The 21,984-nt window shown below is 40.4% G+C and overlaps 1 protein-coding gene across 1 annotated transcript in view; it reads left to right on the forward strand.

Moving 5' to 3' along the window:
• The window catches only part of LOC106600634 (phospholipid-transporting ATPase IA), a 172,312-nt gene that overhangs the window by 76,547 nt on the left and 73,781 nt on the right, over window positions 1–21,984 (forward strand). Inside the window, exon 8 of the mRNA XM_082973546.1 lies at window positions 1,715–1,829. Coding sequence (XP_082829672.1) covers window positions 1,715–1,829 — 115 coding nt within the window. The remainder of the gene's footprint in view (window positions 1–1,714; window positions 1,830–21,984) is intronic.

Genomic DNA, 21,984 nt, shown 5'->3' on the forward strand with positions numbered 1-21,984 from the left:
CGATTTTAAAATAGCTTTTCGGTGAAAGCACATTTTGCAATATTCTCAGTAGATAGCCCAGCCATCACGGCTAGCCATTTAGACACCGACCAAGTTTAGCCCTGATCAAACTCCGATTTACTATTACAAAAGTTTCATTACCTTTGTTGTCTTCGTCAGAATGCACTCCCAGGACTGCTACTTCAATAACAAATGTTGGTTTGGTCCAAAATAATCCATCGTTATATCCGAATAGCGGCGTTTTGTTCGTGCGTTCCAGACACTATCCGAAATGGTAAAGAAGGGTCGTGCGCATGGCGCAATTCGTGACAAAAAAATTCTAAATATTCCATTACCGTACTTCGAAGCATGTCAACCGCTGTTTAAAATAAATTTTTATGCCATTTTTCTCGTAGAAAAGCGATAATATTCCGACCGGGAATCTCCTTTTCGGCAAACAGAGGAAAAAAATCACAAAGACGGGGGCGGCCAGGTCACGCGCCTAAGCCCAGAGTACCTTGATCGGCCACTTGAGAAAGGCGATAATGTGTTTCAGCCTGGGGCTGGGATGACGACATTCAGGTTTTTCCCGGGCTCTGAGCGCCTATGGGCGATTACATGATTATGACGTCCACGACATGCCCCAAATAGTAGGATTATCAAATAATCACATTTTATTGGTCACATACACGGGTTTAGCAAATGTTATTGCGGGTGTAGCGAAATGCTTGTGTTTCTAGCTCCGACAGTAATATCTAACAATTAAGAATATATAAATATATGGGCGAGCAATATCAGAGCGGCATAGACTAAGATACATTAGAATAGTATAGAATACAGTATGTACATATGAGATGAATATTGCAAGATATGTAAACCTTATTAAAGCGGCCAGTGATTTCAAGTCTATGTATATAGGCAGCAGCCTCGAACGTGCTAGCGATGGCTATTTAACAGTCTGATGGACTTGAGATAGATGCTGTTTTTCAGTCTCTCGGCCCCAGCTTTGATGCACCTGTACTGACCTCGCCTTCTGGATGATAGTGGGGTGGCAGTGACTCGGGTGGTTGTTATCCTTGATTATATTTTTGGCCTTCCTGGGACATCGGGTGCTGTAGGTGTCCTGGAGGGCAGGTAGTTTGCCACCCTCTGGAGAGCCCTGCGGTTGCGGGCTGTGCAGATGCTGTACCAGGCAGTGATACAGCCCAACAGGATGCTCTCAATTGTGCATCTGTAAAGGTTTGTGAGGGTTTTAGGGGCCAAGCAACATTTCTTCAGCCTCCCGAGATTGAACAGGCGCTGTTGCGCCTTCTTCACCACACTGTCTGTGTGAGTGGACCATTTCAGTTTGTCAGTGATTTGTATGCCGAGGAAACCCATTAAAGTATTATGTCGAACCCTGGGAGAGCATACCCCCTCTCTGGCTCTCCCCTTTTTAACAACTTAAGGCAAAACTAACCCCTAATCAAACTATGACAAAAAATGCCTGGAATTTGTCTGTGAAGACCTTGCTCGCGACTGCCCTCTGGCCCTTCAGTTTCCTGCTGTCAAACGACGATAAGATTGTTTCTTTATTTAATCCAAGACTTTCTCTCAAAAGCATTTTTTCCTCGAGGGATAGCCCTGGTCCTGGGTTGCCCAAGAACACTCTGTGTACAGACTTTATAATGCCTGTGTTACAACTTTTGGGTTATTCATTTATCTTGGCCTTTCTCCTCCCTTCCCTCCCACGCAGTTCAAATACTTTTGCTGGTCCACTATTGCTGGTCCACGGTGCCTGGAATTACAACCGCGTCGCCAAGTGTATCCTGTACTGCTTCTACAAGAACATTGTCCTGTACATCATCGAGGTAAGTCATGCAGCCCTCGACACCAACAACCTTCGATGTCTCCCGTAGGGTTCCCATGGCAGTGGTAAGGCAGTAAACTCGATAGGCATAAAAAAACGTAGATTTTCCACATGACATTACTAAGTTGAAGTGAAGGGAATATTTTTAAATGTTTTTATGACTAAGGCATATGCCCTATACCCTAGTTTGCCAATTTGTCCAAGTCTATATACAGATATATAAAACATGATATGATATAAAACAGAATCCATGTATATTCAGCTTTACTGGAAGCCAGTTTTTAGAAAACTGTAGTATAGATGGTAGGAATTCTGCTCCACTCAATGTGTAGCTTCTTGGCCTCCGTGGCCAGTGATGGCATTTAACAGAAGCCAGGTCTTGTGCTAATAGCAGCATCAGAGCTAAGACCAAGAGTGACCTGACAAGTTTTCAAGATGTATAACTTTCAAAATACAAGAATACAGCCAGTTTGCAAAATGCATCATACCAGCTGTATTTCTGTATTTTGAAAGGAATATATCTTAACTTGATTGCTGACATGCAAAACATTTTGGGCCTATATCAACAATGGACTAATGAAACAAATACCAAAAGATAGTTTTTGGGTGGAATTTTCCTTTAAGGCCTCTTGGATCATCCCAATTTTCATTATCCAATACTTTTTTCAACAACAGTTTTTCAACAACAGTTACCCCCCTCTCTTCTGACTGACATTCCTTTGGCTGTAAACGTCTGTCCTCAGGGGCCAGTGATACAGACACAGTGAATTAGTTGCTCCCCTCTCCCCCTTGAGTGAGTCATCGCTGTGTGCTCCCGGGCACACTGGAGGATTGGACAAGGGGCTTCTGGGCCCAACTATTCAAGATCAGTGAAGATCATCCTGATGTCATGAGAATGTCACCACCACCACTGACTAAATGCTCCTGGCGCATTACAGAGACCGAAGGGTTGCACGCTGTAAGCGACACAACCCGTACAAGAAATCTGAGCCCTTAAAGATTACATTTTTTCCCCCACTCTTTTTCTGAGACACTTCACCTGTGAACTCCTTTTTCATCCTCGTTTTGGTTTATGTGCTGCAGGAAATCTTGGCGTAACCTCAAGGATTACTGTGTATGTCTGTGCGTAACCTCAAGGCCTCTATGTATGTCTGTGTCTATCTACACTCTTAGAAAAAAAAGGTTCTATCTATACTGAACAAAAATATAAACGCAACATGTAAAATGTAGGTCCCATTTTTCATGAGCTGAATTAAAAGATCACAGAGATGTTCCATATGCACAAAAAACATATTTCTCTGAAATTGTGTGCATTATCCTTTGCCAAGATAATCCTTTCACCTGACAGGTGTGACATATCAAGAAGCTGATGAAACAGCATGATCATTACACGGGTGCACATTGTTCTGGGGACAATAAAAGGCCACTCTAAAATGTGCAGTTTTATAACACAACACAATGCCACAGATGTCTCAAGATTTGAGGGAACGTGCAATTGGCATGCTGACTGCAGGAATGTCGACCTGAGCTGTTGACAGATAATGTAATCTTAATTTCTCCACCATAAACCGCCTCCAACGTCATTTTAGAGAATTTGGCTGTACATCCTAACGGCCTAACAACCGCAGACCACGTGTAACCACGCCAGCCCAGGACCTCCACATCCGGCTTCTTCACCTGCATGAGAAATCTATAGATTAGGGTCTAAGAATTCCTAGAGTAGGTCCCAATTTATTTATTTCAATTGACTGATTTCCTTCTATGAACTGTAACTGAGTAAAATCTTTGAAATTGTTGCATGAATAAATGAATGAAATTGTATTTTTGTGTCAAATCTCCAATTGGCAACCCATCCCTTATGGGATTATTTGACACTTAAACAAATATGGTAATTAAATGATCACCCTTCTTCTGGTGTTCTTTGCATTGTGCATCGCATAAAGAGTGAAAAAAAATCTATACAAATCTAAAAAATCAATACATAATAATAGTAAATAAGGTTGTCCAAACAATAATTACTTCCCTAGAGCAGTAAAATAACATACATACATCCATACATACATACACTACCGTTCAAAAGTTTGAGGTCAATTAGAAATGTCCTTGTTTTTGAAAGAAAAGCTATTTTTTGTCCATTAAAATAACCTCAACTTCATCAGAAATACAATGTAGACATTGTTAATGTTGTAAATGACTATTGTAGCTGGAAACGGCAGATGTTGAATGGAATATCTATATAGGCATACAGAGGCCCATTATCAGCAACCATCACTCCTGTGTTCCAATGACACGTTGTGTTAGCTAATCCAAGTTAATCATTTTAAAAGGCTAATTGATCATTAGCAAACCGTTTTGCAATTATGTTAGCACAGCTGACAACTGTTGTTCTGATTAAAGAAGCAATACAACTGGCCTTCTTTAGACTAGTTAAGTATCTGGAGCATCAGCATTTGTGGCTTCGATTACAACCTCAAAATGGCCAGAAACAAAGACCTTTCTTCCGAAACGCGTCAGTCTATTCTTGTTCTGAGAAATGAAGGCTATTCTATGCTAGAAATTGCCAAGAAACTGAAGATCTCGTTCAACGCTGTGTACTACTCCCTTCACAGAACAGCGCAAACTGGCTCCAACCAGAATAGAAAGAGGAGTGGGAGGCCCCGGTGCACAACTGAGCAAGAGGACAAGTACATTAGAGTGTCTACTTTGAGAAACAGATGCCTCACAAGTCCTCAACTGGCAGCATCATTAAATAGTACCCGCAAAACACCAGTCTCAATGTCAACAGTGAAGAGGCGACTGTGATGCTGGCCTTTTGACCCTTTTAATGGTAATAAACTGCCTTTGTTGACACGGCAACAGGCAATCCTTTCATTTTCATAGGGCACCATAGACGCATAGATCATTGTGATTTTAGTGTCTCATTCATCATTTCTCTTTGACTCAGTGCACATGCAAAGTAAAGCTTGGATTTCCAACAAACCATTTAGGTTTAAGATAGGGTACCAAATGTAAATGAGAAAACAAAAATGTAATTCAAATTGCGATCAAGGGCCAACAGTGCCGAAAGCAAACGCACTAGAAATGAGACCTTTTAATGTAAACGCTGATCCCTTTCATGTAGTTGTCTTAGCTTTCGCCCTTGGGTAATCTTTTTGCGCCCACTGGGAAACATTGAAATAGTTGGCAAAACTTTTGACATGATTGCAAAAGACCAGAGGTTCTCATCACACACCAGGCCATATGACCCTCTCTCTTTCCTTCATATAATTAAGAATAGAATTGACTGGTGGTGGTGGGATACTCTGAGCAAACCAAGCTCATTACAAAGTTTTCCTTTCTGAATTCTTCTCCCACCTTATTTTGCCTCTCTTTGTGTCCATCCACAAGCCCTCTTTCAAACATTTCAATTCCCTTTTGAAAGGAGGTTGTCTCTCTCAGCATGTACAGTCTACAGTTCTGTCCGCAAGGCGAGTCCCTTCCCAGCACACCTTTTGTTATTCCCTGAAAATCGTGATTCAAGTACATAATAGGGGATTTCTTCACTGTTTTTGCTGCTTTGTAAAGTATCAAACACCCCTGTTTGTAAGGGCTTGACATCCAAGACACTAGCAACCCAGGAGAGGGCTCAAAGCTACATTTGTTTCAGAAGTAGGTTTACTTTTGCACACGTTTTTCCTCCTCCTCTCCCATGCCATGTCCTACCAAAAGAAACAGGGAGAAAAGAAGTAAAGGAATTTTCACCTTTTTCTGAGAACATTGTCTGTTACAGTGTGCATTAGAAACTAAATACCATGACTGGGATACTGTATAGAGGACTGTGCCCTGTAGCCTGGCCTGGCCTGTTCTGGCCTGGCTTATTTTGTTCTCTCCTCTGTCTAGCATTTGCCTTTGGTTGTTTGAAAGGCATAGAGATGGTGAAAGGGTCTTTCCAAGGTCATTGTAGGGAATGTGAGTGTAGGTGCAGATCGCTCTTCTTTGGTGGTGGAATCAGCAGCTGTGTAATAATTGCTATTTTGCTGGGAGCCTGGATGGATGGAGGTTAATTGAGAGTCAGGAAGTGAGGCTGACACTGAACTGTCTGTTGGAGCAACAGGTTGGGCTGCCATGCAATGCCCCGGTCAGTTTTCTCATGGCCTGTTAGTCTCTCTCTCACTCAGCTAATGATCTGTCTTTTTTGACAGGGCACTCATTCAGAAGGAACATTCAAACTTCACAGAACTTAACATTTTCATAACTTTGTGAGGGATAGTTGGAGGGAGATCATGATGGTCAGAAAATTGCGGGGGATATGAGGGAGCAGAAGATACTGAAAACAGTTATATATTACACACAAATGCCAAATGATATTTAACACAGCAGTCATACTTTCTTTCCTTTGTCTATATTCTTGCAATGCTAAACAAACAAAAGAAAAACAATTGGACAAAATAAAGGATTTGCCACATTTAAACTGAGAGGCCTTTTCAATGATGTTGCCATAACGACTTAATTCAAATATTTGGTCCAGCTGGGCACGACTTTGCTTGATTGACATATTGTCAAGCGGCCCCGGAGAGGCTGATAGACAAGTGTTATTTATGAGGTTATTACAAGAGGCTCAGAAAGCCTGGAGAACACCTGGAGACCGAGAGAGGAGGGCCTAGTGCTGAGCTGAGCACAACCTGCCGACTGGTGCCACACTGTGAACATAACCACCACTCAGGGCCCCCATCCAGTATGGTAACACTAGGTGCCCTTCTCTTTCCAGCATATTTACTAGCTCCTCTTTCTTCATCCCTCTCTTTCTCCTTTGCCTACTTTTTTGAAGCAGGATAAGGACATCGTTTGCATTTTTTCAGGAGCAAAGAGGGCTGTTATTTTGTTCAGGACAAATGTCACTCCTTTCTCTCCCTCCTCCACTCCCTTCCTCCCACACAGAGGCCTACGCATCCGTGGGACGGTGTCGCAGAATTTTTTATTCTGCTGATGAATATGCAGTGGGAGCTTCTTTATTGGCGGGTCGCATTCCCTTCTTCCCTCTCCCTCCGTTTCCCCCTGCTCTGTTTTTCAGAATGTGCACTGGGGGAGAGAGGCCAGCCACACCCCTCTGCTGAGTGACACTCAATGAAGAGAGAGGGAAAAAAGACCCTGCCTGGTCCTTCTCCTAATGAGCAAATCAATGCATCTGTCTCTCAAGAGAGAGAGAGAGGGGCGCTAGCGGGACCCGAAGGACCAGGCCAAAACACTCACGCATAAGCCGTTACCGCATGCTCTGAATGGGCTTCTTTTTAAACTTAGCACAACAATATATCAGCCCGGAGGCCTCTCATTGAGCCGGCCCTTAATTAATTCAGCACTTTGACCCCAGGCTAGTAGTGTTGTCACGATACCAGAATTTTGACTTCGATACAATACTCGATACCGTCATGATACTTGATACCAAAACGTCACTGAATGGCACTTGATCCAGACAGCTAATTCAGCTAACGGACAGTTCAATCGATGGGCATCTTTTGAGTTCAATATCATTACATTCAATATCATTACACCATTTTTTTGAGACAGCCATGTACGCATTAATTGAATCAATTATACAATCATCCAACCAATTTTACCTTTTTTTTATCAATCTAACTACAAAACAACACAGTGGTAGTAATTTATTTGAATGGTAAATCTCTGTTGATAAACTGGATAAATCAAGATGTAGCCTAGGTCTATTCACAATACAGGTGAATGCATATTATTTAATAGGAGTGTGTAGCCCCCCGCCCCCTCCCAAACATCTTCCCGTGGCTATGCCTAAAATTGAAGCTGGAAGCTAACGGTATCGTCTTGCATTTCATAAAAGTGTTCAAGCCTGGATGGACATTGTTTTGCGAACAGTAATGAACAGTTTCAAATTATAATTTTTACCCCTTTTTCTCCCTACTTTTGTGATATCCAATTGGGTGTTACAGTCTTGTCCCTTCGCTGCAACTCCCCTACTGATTCGGGAGATGCAAAGGTCGAGAGCCATGCGTCCTCCGAAACACGACCCTGCCAAGTTGCACTGCTTCTTGACACACTGCTCACTTAACCCGGAAGCCAGCTGCACCAATGTGTTGGAGGAAACACCGTCCAGCTGGCGACCGAGGTCAGCTTGCAGGCGACCGAGGTCAGCTTGCAGGCGACCGAGGTCAGCTTGCAGGCGACCGAGGTCAGCTTGCAGGCGACCGAGGTCAGCTTGCAGGCGACCGAGGTCAGCTTGCAGGCGACCGAGGTCAGCTTGCAGGCGACCGAGGTCAGCTTGCAGGCGACCGAGGTCAGCTTGCAGGCGACCGAGGTCAGCTTGCAGGCGACCGGCCCGCCACAAGAAGTCGCTAGAGCACGATGGGACAAGGAAATCCCTGCCGCCCAAACCCTCCCCTAACCCCGACAACGCTGAGCCAAAATGGCCTTCAAAATGTATTTAGTTGCATTATTGAAGTGTGGTAACTTCTGTGCAGCATGAGTGGGGACTGGGGAGCTAATGGATCCCAGACAGCTTTAGCAATGAATGAGTAAGTGGAGCAGGCTCTTCGCGCTATAAAGGGGCTGCGCTGATAAACAGACGTGATGCTCTCAATCACGTGAGACACATTTTGACAGAAGTACCGAACATAACAACAATTCTAGTACCAAACTGGGGGGTTTCTGTATCGAAAAAATATTGACATTTTGGTATACCATGCAACACTACAGGCTAGCCACTCATTACCACGACGTCGGCCACACCACAGGTTTAACCTGTTGGGGATAGGGGGCAGTATTTGCACGGCCGGATAAAAAACGTACCCGATTTAATCTGGTTACTACTCCTGCCCAGTAACTAGAATATGCATATAATTGTTTGATTTGGATAGAAAACACCCTAAAGTTTCTAAAACTGTTTCAATGGTGTCTGTGAGTATAACAGAACTCATTTGGCAGGCCAAAACCTGAGAAGATTCCAAACAGGAAGCGCTCTCTCTGACTATTTCTTGGCCTTCTTGATCATCTCTATCCAAAACAGGGGATCTCTGGCATAACGTGACATTTTCTATCGCTCCCATAGGCTCTCAGAAGGCGCCAGAACATTGAATGGTGACTTTGCAGGCCATGGCTGAAAAACAGTAGCGCATTTGGATAGTGGTCGATCTGAGAACAATGAGACTGGGGCGCGTGCACAAGCCGACACCATGTTTTTATTTTTTCGTCTTTGAACGAAAACAGGGTTTCCTGGTCGGAATATTATCGCTTTTTTACGAGAAAAATCGCATAAAAATTGATTTTAACCTGTTATGGCTAGGGGGCAGTATTTTCACGGCCGGATAAAAAACGTACCCGATTTAATCTGATTATTACTCCTGCCCAGAAAGTAGAATATGCATATAATTATTAGCTTTGGATAGAAAACACTCCAAAGTTTCTAAAACTGTTTGAATGGTGTCTGTGAGTATAACAGAACTCATTTGGCAGGCCAAAACCTGAGAAGATTCCATGCAGGAAGTGCCCTGTCTGACAATTTCTTAGCCTTCTTGATTATCTCTATCCATTACAGGGGATCTCTGCTGTTACGTGACACTTCCTACGGCTCCCATGGGCTCTCAGAAGGCGGAAAAAGCTGAATCGTGGCTTTGCAGGCTCTGGCTGAAAAAAAGTAGTGCGTTTGGATAGTGGCTGGTCACAGTACTGTGAGACTCAGGCTCGTGCACGAGTGGACTCCATGTTTTATCTTTGAATGAAAACCACCGCTCCCGGTCGGAATATTATCGCTTTTTTACGAGAAAAATGGCATAAAAATTGATTTTAAACAGTGGTTGACATGCTTCGAAGTACGGTAATGGAATATTTAGAATTTTTTTGTCACGAAATGCGTCATGCGCGTGACCCTTATTTACACTTCGGATAGTGTCTTGAACGCACGAACAAAACGCTGCTATTTGGATATAACAATGGATTATTTTGAACCAAACCAACATTTGTTATTGAAGTAGCAGTCCTGGGAGTGCATTCTGACGAAGAACACCAAAGGTAATCAAACTTTTCTAATAGTAAATCTGACTTTGGTGAAGGCTAAACTTGCTGGGTGTCTAAATAGCTAGCTCGTGATGCCGGGCTATGTACTCAGAATATTGCAAAATGTGCTTTCACCGAAAAGCTATTTTAAAATCGGACACCTCGATTGCACAAAGGAGTTCTGTATCTATAATTCTTAAAATAATTGTTATGTTTTTTGTGAACGTTTAGTAATTTAGTAAATTCACCGGAAGTGTTCGGTGGGAATGATAGTTCTGAACGTCACATGCTAATGTAAAAAGCTGGTTTTTGATATAAATATGAACTTGATTGAACAAAACATGCATGTATTGTATAACATAATGTCCTAGGGTTGTCATCTGATAAAGATCATCAAAGGTTAGTGCTGCATTTAGCTGTGGTTTATATGATAGCTTGAAAAATGGGTGTATGATTATTTCTGGCTGGGTACTCTGCTGACATAATCTAATGTTTTGCTTTCGCTGTAAAGCCTTTTTGAAATCGGACAGTGTGGTTAGATAAAGGAGAGTCTTGTCTTTAAAATGCTGTAAAATAGTAATATGTTTGAAAAATGGAAGTTTTTGTATTTTTGAGGAATTTGTAATTCGCGCCACGCCTATCATTGGATATTGGAGCAGGTGTTCCGCTAGCGGAACGTCTAGATGTAAGAGGTTAAACAGCGTTTGACATGCTTCGAAGTACGGTAATGGAATATTTTGAAATATTTTGTCACGAAACGCGTCGGGCGCGTCACCCTTCTTTACCCTTTGGATAGTGTCTTGAACGCACGAACAAAACGCCACTATTTGGATATAGCTATGGATTATTTGGAACCAAACCAACATTTGTTATTGAAGTAGAAGTACTAGGAGTGCATTCTGACGAAGAACAGCAAAGGTAATTCAATTTTTCTAATAGTAAATCTGAGTTTGGTGAGTACCACACTTGGTGGGTGTCAAAATAGCTAGCCCGTGATGGCCTGGCTATCTACTCAGAATATTGCAAAATGTGCTTTCACCGAAAAGCTATTTTAAAATTGGACACCGCGATTGCATAAAGAAGTTCTGTATCTATAATTCTTAAAATAATTGTTATGTTTTTTGTGAACGTTTATCGTGAGTAATTTAGTAAATTCACCGGAAGTGTTCGGTGGGAACGCTAGTCACATGCTAGTCACATGCTAATGTAAAAAGCTGGTTTTTGATATAAATATAAACATGATTGAACAAAACATGCATGTATTGTATAACATAATGTCCTAGGAGTGTCATCTGATGAAGATCATCAAAGGTTAGTGCTGCATTTAGCTGTGGTTTGGGTTTATGTGACATTATATGCTAGCTTGAAAAATGGGTGTCTGATTATTTCTGGCTGGGTACTCTGCTGACATAATCTAATGTTTTGCTTTCGTTGTAAAGCCTTTTTGAAATCGGACAGTGTGGTTAGATTAACGGGAGTCTTGTCTTTAAAATGGTGTAAAATAGTCATATGTTTGAGAAATTGAAGTAATAGCATTTCTAAGGTATTTGAATATCGCGCCACGGGATTCCACTGGCTGTTGAGTAGGTGGGACGCAAGCGTCCCACTGGCCCAGAGAGGTTAAACTACTCCGTGTTCTTCAATTGAGGTGATTACCGTGTGTGTCTGAGACAGAGAAAAACCATAGTTGACCAGCAGCGGCATCCCCTTTAAAAAACAACATCACGGTAGAGTGCACCTGATGGAGGGAAGAGCAGGAGCTGGAATTGGTGGGTGGGGTAGTAGGGGGGATGGGGGTGGGGTGTATGGTTTAGGAGAGCGCATACACACACTTGCTTCTCTCTCCTTGCCCAAGGGAATGGGGTGTGCGGGAGGGGTGTGCGGGTAACAGACATTTGTTTTGGGAACATTTTCGTGCATTCGCTCGCACGATTGAATGGGAAGGGCTGGTGGATTGTGAATTGAGCGTGTCCGAACCGAGAATTTGTAGCAATTCAGGCCTTCATAATGCAGTTAAATGAAGCAAGGAAATGTTTGCAGCCTGGCCATGGCACAACACAGCAACCCTGATGTCCCTTCAACAGCCATGGCCGATCCAACAGAGAGGGTCTGTTCAGCGCCACTGTCTGTCCACACAATAACACAGAGACGGCCAGGCTGTTTCACTGTTTCTCGCACGAGCAGAAAATCTCACCCGGAAAATGTCCAGACAATAAGGCCTCTTTTTGCCTGACATATGCTGTTTTTTGGGGGGGCTTTTATGTATATCTGCAATGGTATTATAAAAAGTCAGGACAGCAATACATCAGTCTTTAATGCACCACCTGACAAGTTGTTCTTTCTCTCTGTGTTTTCACAGTCTCACACAATCACATTCATACATAAAGCCATAATTTATAGAATAAAATAATAAACAATCTTCAATACAAACACTTTATAATAGTATTGTTTAGACAACAGATCCTGGTATTATGAAAAGTCAGAACAGGAACACATCAGTCTTCAATGCACCATCTGACAAGTTGTTCTATAGAGGAGCATGAAGAAAAGTTAAACACATCCTGTATCACATTTCCAATACATTGCTAGATGTATTTTTTTCCCCTTCATTTTTATTCAAGAGCGCATAAAGAACATGTACCATACATACACAACATATCTTTGCTGTCTTTACAAAGGAGTGTAATTACATTCACATGTTAAAACCTCTACAGGATCGGTGAGCTAACGTAGGCTAATGTGATTAGCATGAGGTTGTAGGTAACAAGAACATTTCCCAGGACATAGACATATCTGATATTGGCAGAAAGCTTAACCTGTTGGGGGTAGGTGGCAGTATTTACACGGCCGGATAAAAAACGTACCCGATTTAATCTGGTTATTACTACTGCCCAGAAACTAGAATATGCATATAATTATTGGCTTTGGATAGAAAACACCCTAAAGTTTCTAAAACTGTTTGAATGGTGTCTGTGAGTATAACAGAACTCATATTGCAGGCAAAAACCTGAGAAGATTCTGTACAGGAAGTGCCCTCTCTGACCATTCCTTGAGCTTCTTGACTCTGTTTATTGAAGACTGAGGATCTTTGCTGTAACGTGACACTTCCTACGGCTCCCATAGGCTCTCAGAAGGCGGGAAAAAGCTGAATGATGTAATTCCAGCCACTGGCTGAAAAACATTAGCGCATTTGGTAAGTGCTCTATCAGAGGACAATGGGCTGAGGCGCGTGCACGAGTCGACCCCATGTTTGATTTTCTTTCGTCTTTAAACCTAAACACGCTTTCCCGGTCGGAATATTATCGCTTTTTTACGAGAAAAATGGCATAAAAATTGATTTTAAACAGCGGTTGACATGCTTCGAAGTACGGTAATGGAATATTTAGAAATGTTTTGTCACGAAATGCGTCGTGCGCGTCACCCTTCTTTACCATTCGGATAGTGTCTTGAACGCACGAACAAAACAGAGGATATTTGGATATAACTATGGATTATTTTGAACCAAACCAACATTTGTTATTGAAGTAGAAGTCCTGGGAGTGCATTCTGACGAAGAACAGCAAAGGTAATAACATTTTTCTTATAGTAAATCTGATTTTGGTGAGTGCTAAACTTGGTGGGTGTCTAAATAGCTAGCCCTGTGATGCCGGGCTATCTACTGAGAATATTGCAAAATGTGCTTTCACCGAAAAGCTATTTTAAAATCGGACATAGCGAGTGCATAGAGGAGTTCTGTATCTATAATTCTTTAAATAATTGTTATGTTTTTTGTGAACGTTTATCGTGAGTAATTTAGTAAATTCACCGGAAGTTTGCGGGGGGTATGCTAGTTCTGAACGTCACATGCAAATGTAAAAAGCTGTTTTTTGATATAAATATGAACTTGATTGAACAAAACATGCATGTATTGTATAACATAATGTCCTAGGGTTGTCATCTGATGAAGATCATCAAAGGTTAGTGCTGCATTTAGCTGTGGTTTGGGTTTATGTGACATTATATGCTAGCTTGAAAAATGGGTGTCTGATTATTTCTGGCTGGGTACTCTGCTGACATAATCTAATGTTTTGCTTTCGTTGTAAAGCCTTTTTGAAATCGGACAGTGTGGTTAGATTAACGAGAGTCTTGTCTTTAAGTTCTTGTTCATCTAACTGCACTGTCCAATTTACAGTAGCTATTACATTGAAAGAATACCATGCTATTGTTTGAGGAGAGTGCACAGTTATGAACTTGAAAATATATTAACCTCTTGGGGCTAGGTGGGACGCTAGCGTGCCACCCGTGGTGCACTCCATCAACAGCAGGTGCATTTCAAGAGCGGCAAATTTGAATCCAAATAAATGTCAAAATTCAAATTTTTCAAAAATACAACTATTTTACACCATTTGAAAGATAAACATCTCCTTAATCTAACCACGTTTTACGATTTCAAAAAGGTTTTACGGCGAAAGCATACATTTAGAGTATGTTAGGACAGTACATTTACAAGAGTTGTGTGTAATGTTTTGTCAAGTCAAAGACAGGGTCACCAAAACCATAAAACCAGCTAAAATGATGCACTAACCTTTTACAATCTCCATCAGATGACACTCCTAGGACATTATGTTAGACAATGCATGCATTTTTAGTTCTATCAAGTTCATATTTATATCCAAAAACAGCGTTTTACTATGGCATTGATGTTGAGGAAATCGTTTCCCTCCAATAACCGGCAGTCAAGTCAACACCACAAATTAAATAATTAAAATTAGAAAACATTGGTAAAATATTATATTGTCATTTAAAGAATTATAGATTTACATCTCTTGAACGCAATCAACTTGCCAGATTTAAAAATAACCTTACTGGGAAATCACACTTTGCAATAATCTGAGCACTGCGCCCAGAAAAATACGCGTTGCGATACAGACTAGACGTCATGTTGGGGAGATCTAAAATCGAAAATACTATGTAAATAATCCATTACCTTTGATTCTCTTCATCAGATGTCACTTCCAGGTATCACAGGTCCATAACGAATGTAGTTTTGTTCAAAAAAGCTCATCATTTATGTCCAAAAATCTCAGTCTCGTTAGCACATGATCTAAGCCAGCCGGACTTCTCGTCATGAACGAGGGGAAAAAATATATTTCCGTTCGTTCAAACATGTCAAACGTTGTATAGCACAAATCATTAGGGCCTTTTTTAACCAGAACATGAATAATATTCAAGGTGGACGAATGCATACTCTTTTATAACGTATTGGAACGAGGGTACCCAACATGAACTTGCGCGCCAGGTGTCTAATGGGACATCATCGTTCCATGGCTCTTGTTCGGTCAGATCTCCCTCCAGAAGACTCAAAACACTTTGTAAAGGCTGGTGACATCTAGTGGAAGCAATAGGAAGTGCCAAAATATTCCTAAACCCCTGTGTTTTTCAATGGGATAGGTTTAAAGTCAATACAACACATCAGGTATCCACTTCCTGTCAGAAAATGTCTCAGGGTTTTGCCTGCCAAATGAGTTCTGTTATACTCACAGACACCATCAAACGGTTTTAGAAACTTTAGAGTGTTTTCTATCCATATATAATAAGTATATGCATATTCTAGTTACTGGGTAGGATTAGTAACCAGATTAAATCGGGTAAAACATTTTTATCCAGACGTGCAAATGCTGCCCCCTAGACCCAACAGGTTAATAAACCAATTAGGCACATTTGGGCAGTCTTGATACAACATTTTGAACAGAAATGCAATGGTTCATTGGATCAGTCTAAAACATTGCACATACACTGCTGCCTTCTAGCGGCCCAAATATAAATTGCGCCCATATTCCTAAGTCATATATTGACCTTTCTCTTGCAAAGATGATGGGGGAAAAGAAAAAAAATGCATGTTTTTTTCTTTGTATTATCTTTTACAAGATCTAATGTGTTATTTTCTCCTACATTAATTTCACATTTCCACAAACTTCAAAGTGTTTCCTTTCAAATGGTATCAAGAATATGAATGTCCTTGCTTCAGGTCCTGAGCTACAAGCAGTTAGATTTGGGTATGTCATTTTAGGCGAAAATTGAAAAAAGGGTCCTATCCTTCAGGGTACATTTTGGCTATATAGAGCAAATATGTCAAGAGTCTGAATAAGAATACAATTTGGATAAAGCCACAGAAAAACAACAGAAACAAACAAAAAATACAAAAATTGGAGAATAAGACCAGGAACTCTGACCAGACACCTTCATTCCTATGCTGTCTATGTTGCAAAATGTATGTAATTCTCTCCATGTTAGCAAGTTCCCTGCATAAACCTAACCAAATATCTTTTGAGGGTGCATGTTCATTTTTCCAGCATTTTGTTACACATTTCCTTGCTGCTGCTAAAAGATAATCTATCAATTTAAGTGGAGAGGATCGGAGTGTATTCACAGGAACAGCACCTAGGAGATGGGTCTGGTTAAATAATAATACCTGTGATGTATTGTATGAAATTTAGAATTTCAGACCAAAAAGACTGGATTTTCAGACATTGCCAAAATATATGTGATAAAGTACCTATACTGCCTCCAACACGTAGAGCATATTCCTTTTTTCATTTTGAATTGAAACTTCCTTGTTCGGTTACTTGTAGTGGCTTTATATAGTGTTTTCCATATATTCCCCCAACTCTCCTCTGATATCTGCACCTGTAATTCAACCTGCCATGAGTTCCTAAGATTATCTAAAGATAATATTTGCATGTTAAGGATATTGTTGTAAAAAAAATGAAAGGGTTCCAATGTTTTTCCCTTGATAAAGTAATTAAATCATCTCATCAATAGGAGTTATCGGCTTTTTTAACAATGAATTACCTTACTTAACCTGTTGGGTCTAGGGGGCAGCATTTGCACGTCTGGATAAAAAAAATGTACCTGATTTAATCTGGTTACTAATCCTACCCAGTAACTAGAATATGCATATACTTATTATATATGGATAGAAAACACTCTAAAGTTTCTAAAACTGTTTGAATGGTGTCTGTGAGTATAACAGAACTCATTTGGCAGGCAAAACCCTGAGACATTTTCTGACAGGAAGTGGATACCTGATGTGTTGTATTGACTTTAAACCTATCCCATTGAAAAACACAGGGGCTTAGGAATATTTTGGCACTTCCTATTGCTTCCACTAGATGTCACCAGCCTTTACAAAGTGTTTTGAGTCTTCTGGAGGGAGATCTGACCGAACAAGAGCCATGGAACGATGATGTCCCATTAGACACCTGGCGCGCGAGTTCATGTTGGGTACCCTCGTTCCAATACGTTATAAAAGAGTATGCATTCGTCCACCTTGAATATTATTCATGTTCTGGTTAAAAAAGGCCCTAATGATTTATGCTATACAACGTTTGACATGTTTGAACGAACGGAAATATATTTTTTCCCCTCGTTCATGACGAGAAGTCCGGCTGGCTTACATCATGTGCTAACGAGACGGAGATTTTTGGACATAAATGATGAGCTTTTTTGAACAAAACTACATTCGTTATGGACCTGTGATACCTGGAAGTGACATCTGATGAAGAGAATCAAAGGTAATGGATTATTTACATAGTATTTTCGATTTTAGATCTCCCCAACATGACGTCTAGTCTGTATCGCAACGCGTATTTTTCTGGGCGCAGTGCTCAGATTATTGCAAAGTGTGATTTCCCAGTAAGGTTATTTTTAAATCTGGCAAGTTGATTGCGTTCAAAAGATGTAAATCTATAATTCTTTAAATGACAATATAATATTTTACCAATGTTTTCTAATTTTAATTATTTAATTTGTGACGCTGACTTGACTGCCGGTTATTGGAGGGAAACGATTTCCTCAACATCAATGCCATAGTAAAACGCTGTTTTTGTATATAAATATGAACTTGATAGAACTAAAAATGCATGCATTGTCTAACATAATGTCCTAGGAGTGTCATCTGATGGAGATTGTAAAAGGTTAGTGTATCATTTTAGCTGGTTTTATGGTTTTGGTGACCCTGTCTTTGACTTGACAAAACATTACACACAACTCTTGTAAATGTACTGTCCTAACATACTCTAAATTTATGCTTTCGCCGTAAAACCTTTTTGAAATCGTAAAACGTGGTTAGATTAAGGAGATGTTTATCTTTCAAATGGTGTAACATAGTTGTATTTTTGAAAAATTTGAATTTTGACATTTATTTGGATTCAAATTTGCCGCTCTTGAAATGCACCTGCTGTTGATGGAGTGCACCACAGGTGGCACGCTAGCGTCCCACCTAGCCCCAAGAGGTTAACAGAACCTGGTATGGGCCTTCCCAACGGGGCTGGTTCCAGTCTTTTCTCCTTAGGGACTGGATCCACACCCAGTCTCCTGGTTGTACTGAGTGAATCACCTTCTCCTGTAATTCACCTGTTGGACACAAAATCTTGGACATACGGGTTTGCTTAACAAACAGTCTTCTCATGTGTTCTGTTAGTATTTCTTCAACTTCTATGTCTACCTGTTCTGGTATCTCAAACTCTGGCATTCTATTTGTTCAACCCGATTAGCTAAAATGTCATCCATCATTTAAAGAGATAGATCCTAGTAAACCAACTCTAGGGATAATATCTTGACCTCATATTTTAGCTACCATAATCATGTCCACCAAGTAAGTTGGGAACACTTCTACCCATTTGCTATACTTATCTATTATTGTTAAACACCCCTTCTTCCCCTCAATTCGGAATAGTTCAATAAGTCCATTTCCAAATGTTGGAATGGATATTCTACAAAAAAATTGTTTAAGTAATTATCCTAACCTTTTCTATCATACTTCCCCCCTATTGATACATTGCTTAGCCCATTTATCAATATTGCTGCATATCTAAACAATGTCTTTGGTAAGATTAGTAAATTATCCTTATGTCAGACCTTCTCTTGTAGGATGCCCCCTTTCATTTTCCACATGTCCAATTCTCCCTGGGGCCTTCATCCTTGGCTATCTATCTTCTCCTGCTGGCCCCCCTCCTTTCTTCCTGCTACTCCCCAACCCTGAAGGTTTCAGCAGTGCGGGGGAGGACTTCGCCGTCTGCCCTTCCTTCTATCTGGCCGTCGCTCTTTCTCATAACAGTCAGTATCAAATATGGTTTGTTTCCAAATATTGACTAAATGTCTCACTGTCTCCCTTGTTGCACTCCTAGATTTTAGAAAAATCAACATGTCTTAATATCAAGATTATTCCATAGCTACTTCGATACCCTCAATGATCCTGGATCACCTACAGATGTCATAAATTCCTGTCCCGTTGGCTTAGAATATATCCTAATACTTGACATAAGTCTACCATTATTAAACTTATTCAACAACAAAATATAATAATACTATTATATCAATTCCACAGCCTTGTTGTGTTAAATCTCTTCCACTGAATACAACCACAGCTGACTTCCTAAGGGAAAATAAACTTATCTAGATCATGTAAAAAAATATACCCCTACTTATCAAAAGATATTCACATAACATAATCAGATCAAAATGACTAATCTGAACTACTCCTCAAAGAAAAATTATTGTACCCTTATCGTCATTCTGTCTTCTCATTGGTTCAAATTATCAATTGTGTCTAAGAACTTTAACTCCATCATAATTATCAGTTCTACAAATTTCCTTAAAATCAATATCACCAATGACCATAAATTCACTATCCAAATGGCTTTTCAATGCGGCTGATCAGACCACAAAGGAAAAGTCACCAGAGGGGTCAAAAGTCATACCACCCTTTCAGAACCATGTTTCTTACTACATCAGACAAATGAAAGCTAAGAACTTTATTTACATTTTGTATCCCGGGTTCCTAGAACGTCCTACAGGAATGCGCACGCCGGCCAGGCACACGGACAACTGTGATTAATTTGCACTGTTCCTGCAAAATAAAATAAACTCACCCTGCAATCCACCTTTCTGACCTGACATTGTTTCACATAATGGAAAAAGATTATAAGGATAGAATACATTCACTTCCTTCTCAATCCACTGGTGTTACTAAATAATCAAACCAAGAATCAATAACCAGAATTTATCACAAAACCTTTACGATTCCATTATTCAGACCAGAATTGCTTCCAGCCACATATAGTCCAGTGCTCACAACCAACTCTCCTCGTTTTACCCATAGGAAAAAATATTACCTCTTTTCAAACAGCGTTCTGCCTTACCTCTATCGTAAGATTAAAACCAATGTTACAACTTTATCTCTCTTTCGGCTTCACACTTATGAAATGTCTATGACCTTAAATGTATCATGTAAATCTCCAAATGTATAAAATACTTCTTTCAACTCCTTTAGCATAAAAATAAACCCCATTTCGCTCGGTACTATTCTATCGCAATCACCTATGCGCTCATTATAATTCATTAGATTTAGGTAACTGTCTCTTCAATTTAAACTAAACAAGCTATCAAAACATTCGCTTTCTATCTTAAACAAACACTAACAACCGTATCGTTCCAGTCAAAACATAACAATAATTAAATTACATTTTAGTCCCATGGTGCATGGGCTAGGATCTGAACCCGGGCCTCCCGCATGGCAGGCGAGTATTCTACCACTTAACCACCAACATGCTCCCTAGCAATATGACCCGGTTTGTGATAGTTAAAGCATCTATTTTGGTTTCTTTTGACTGTTTCTATCCACTTTTCTCGACTTCCTCCCTTTCTCCCCCTCTATCCACTTTCTCAATAAGTTTACTCAATCCTGTTCTCCTTTCTGTGTCTCTGTGGGGGATTTGGGAGTCCTCTCCGTCTGAGAGGAATTACTACTCGTGTTCGTTAAATTACTATCGTAGTTATTCTGCTCCTTCTCACAATCTAGAATTTCGTATGAATCTTAAATGATCTTCTTATTCTATGTGCTTTTTTAAAACTCTGATTCAATTACAATCTGTGTCTACTTGTTATTAATCTTTGTGTATGCTATTTACTGTTGTTAACCTAGAATTGAAGAATAATTATTCGTATGGACCCTGACACATTGTTCATATCTCACGCATAGACGAATCAATAAGTTATACTTATTTACCAAACAATACCTGTCTTATCTCGCGACTGTTGACTGAACAATATATCTATCTCTCACGCAACAATTATCTTCCAATTCTATGTGTGTGTTTATAAGTATTCAATTTAAAACTTCTATGTGTATCACAACCCTATGTATTTCCTTCTCACAATATAGAATTCTTTCTCTAGAATGATCATTCGTATGGACCCTGACACATTGTTTATATCTCACGCGTAGACCAAACACTGCAACCAGTTTTACTTTTAGGTCTTACTGCCTGTCTTTTCTCGCGACTGTTGACTGAACAATATATTCACCTCACACGCGAACAATCATCCTAGAATAAACACTCTATCTCTCTCGAAAACTTTTCTATAGAGTTGTTTGATCGGACATTAGGTTGCATAGGTATGCAATTATAAGCTACTTTCCAGGGTTCATAAAGCCCTAGTTAATGGCCTATTTATCTATTGCTCCCTTGTAACAATAATATCTTATCTCACTCCGCCATATTAGGTTTCCCTTTTCCCATGGATATCAGACCTAAATGGACTCCCCCTTAAAGATCTGACTATCCCCTTATAGTCTGTTGACCCTTTTTTACGTTATCAGGTCTCACCATAAGCGCTAGTTTAGTTTTATGCAGTGGCCACAGTTGCCCAGGGTCATTACGGACCCTGTTTCGCCATTTTTGAATTTACAACTAATTCCTGTCTTCCATTCGCACAGAATACTTGGTTCCCTTTAAAACATTTTTTCTCTTTGCGAACTTATAAAGACAGGTCACCAGCTATAAACTTCCCTGTCCGGATATTTCCAGCGTCTAACACCCAGAGTACATTAAAATCCTCTAATCGCTCCCGCCTTTCACTCTCACATCAATCGCTTTTGCCCTTCACTCGCACAACAATGTAATGCAAACATACAGGTGCTATCACTCATTCCTCATTTAATGTAATCATACAGGTGCTATGCCCCAAAAAACTGAATAAAGCGCACTGACCTTGTTCTGCATCTGAGATTTCAATGTTGGTAGAATCTCGTCAATCTCGTCACTGCCTCTGTCGCATACCAGTTTGCCACCAGCTTGTAAAGAACCCTCAGCAAGGGGCCAGGTCTTTAATCTACG

Source organism: Salmo salar, chromosome 03 (assembly GCF_965601325.2).
Source record: "Salmo salar chromosome 03, fSalSal1, whole genome shotgun sequence".
Taxonomy (NCBI): domain Eukaryota; kingdom Metazoa; phylum Chordata; class Actinopteri; order Salmoniformes; family Salmonidae; genus Salmo; species Salmo salar.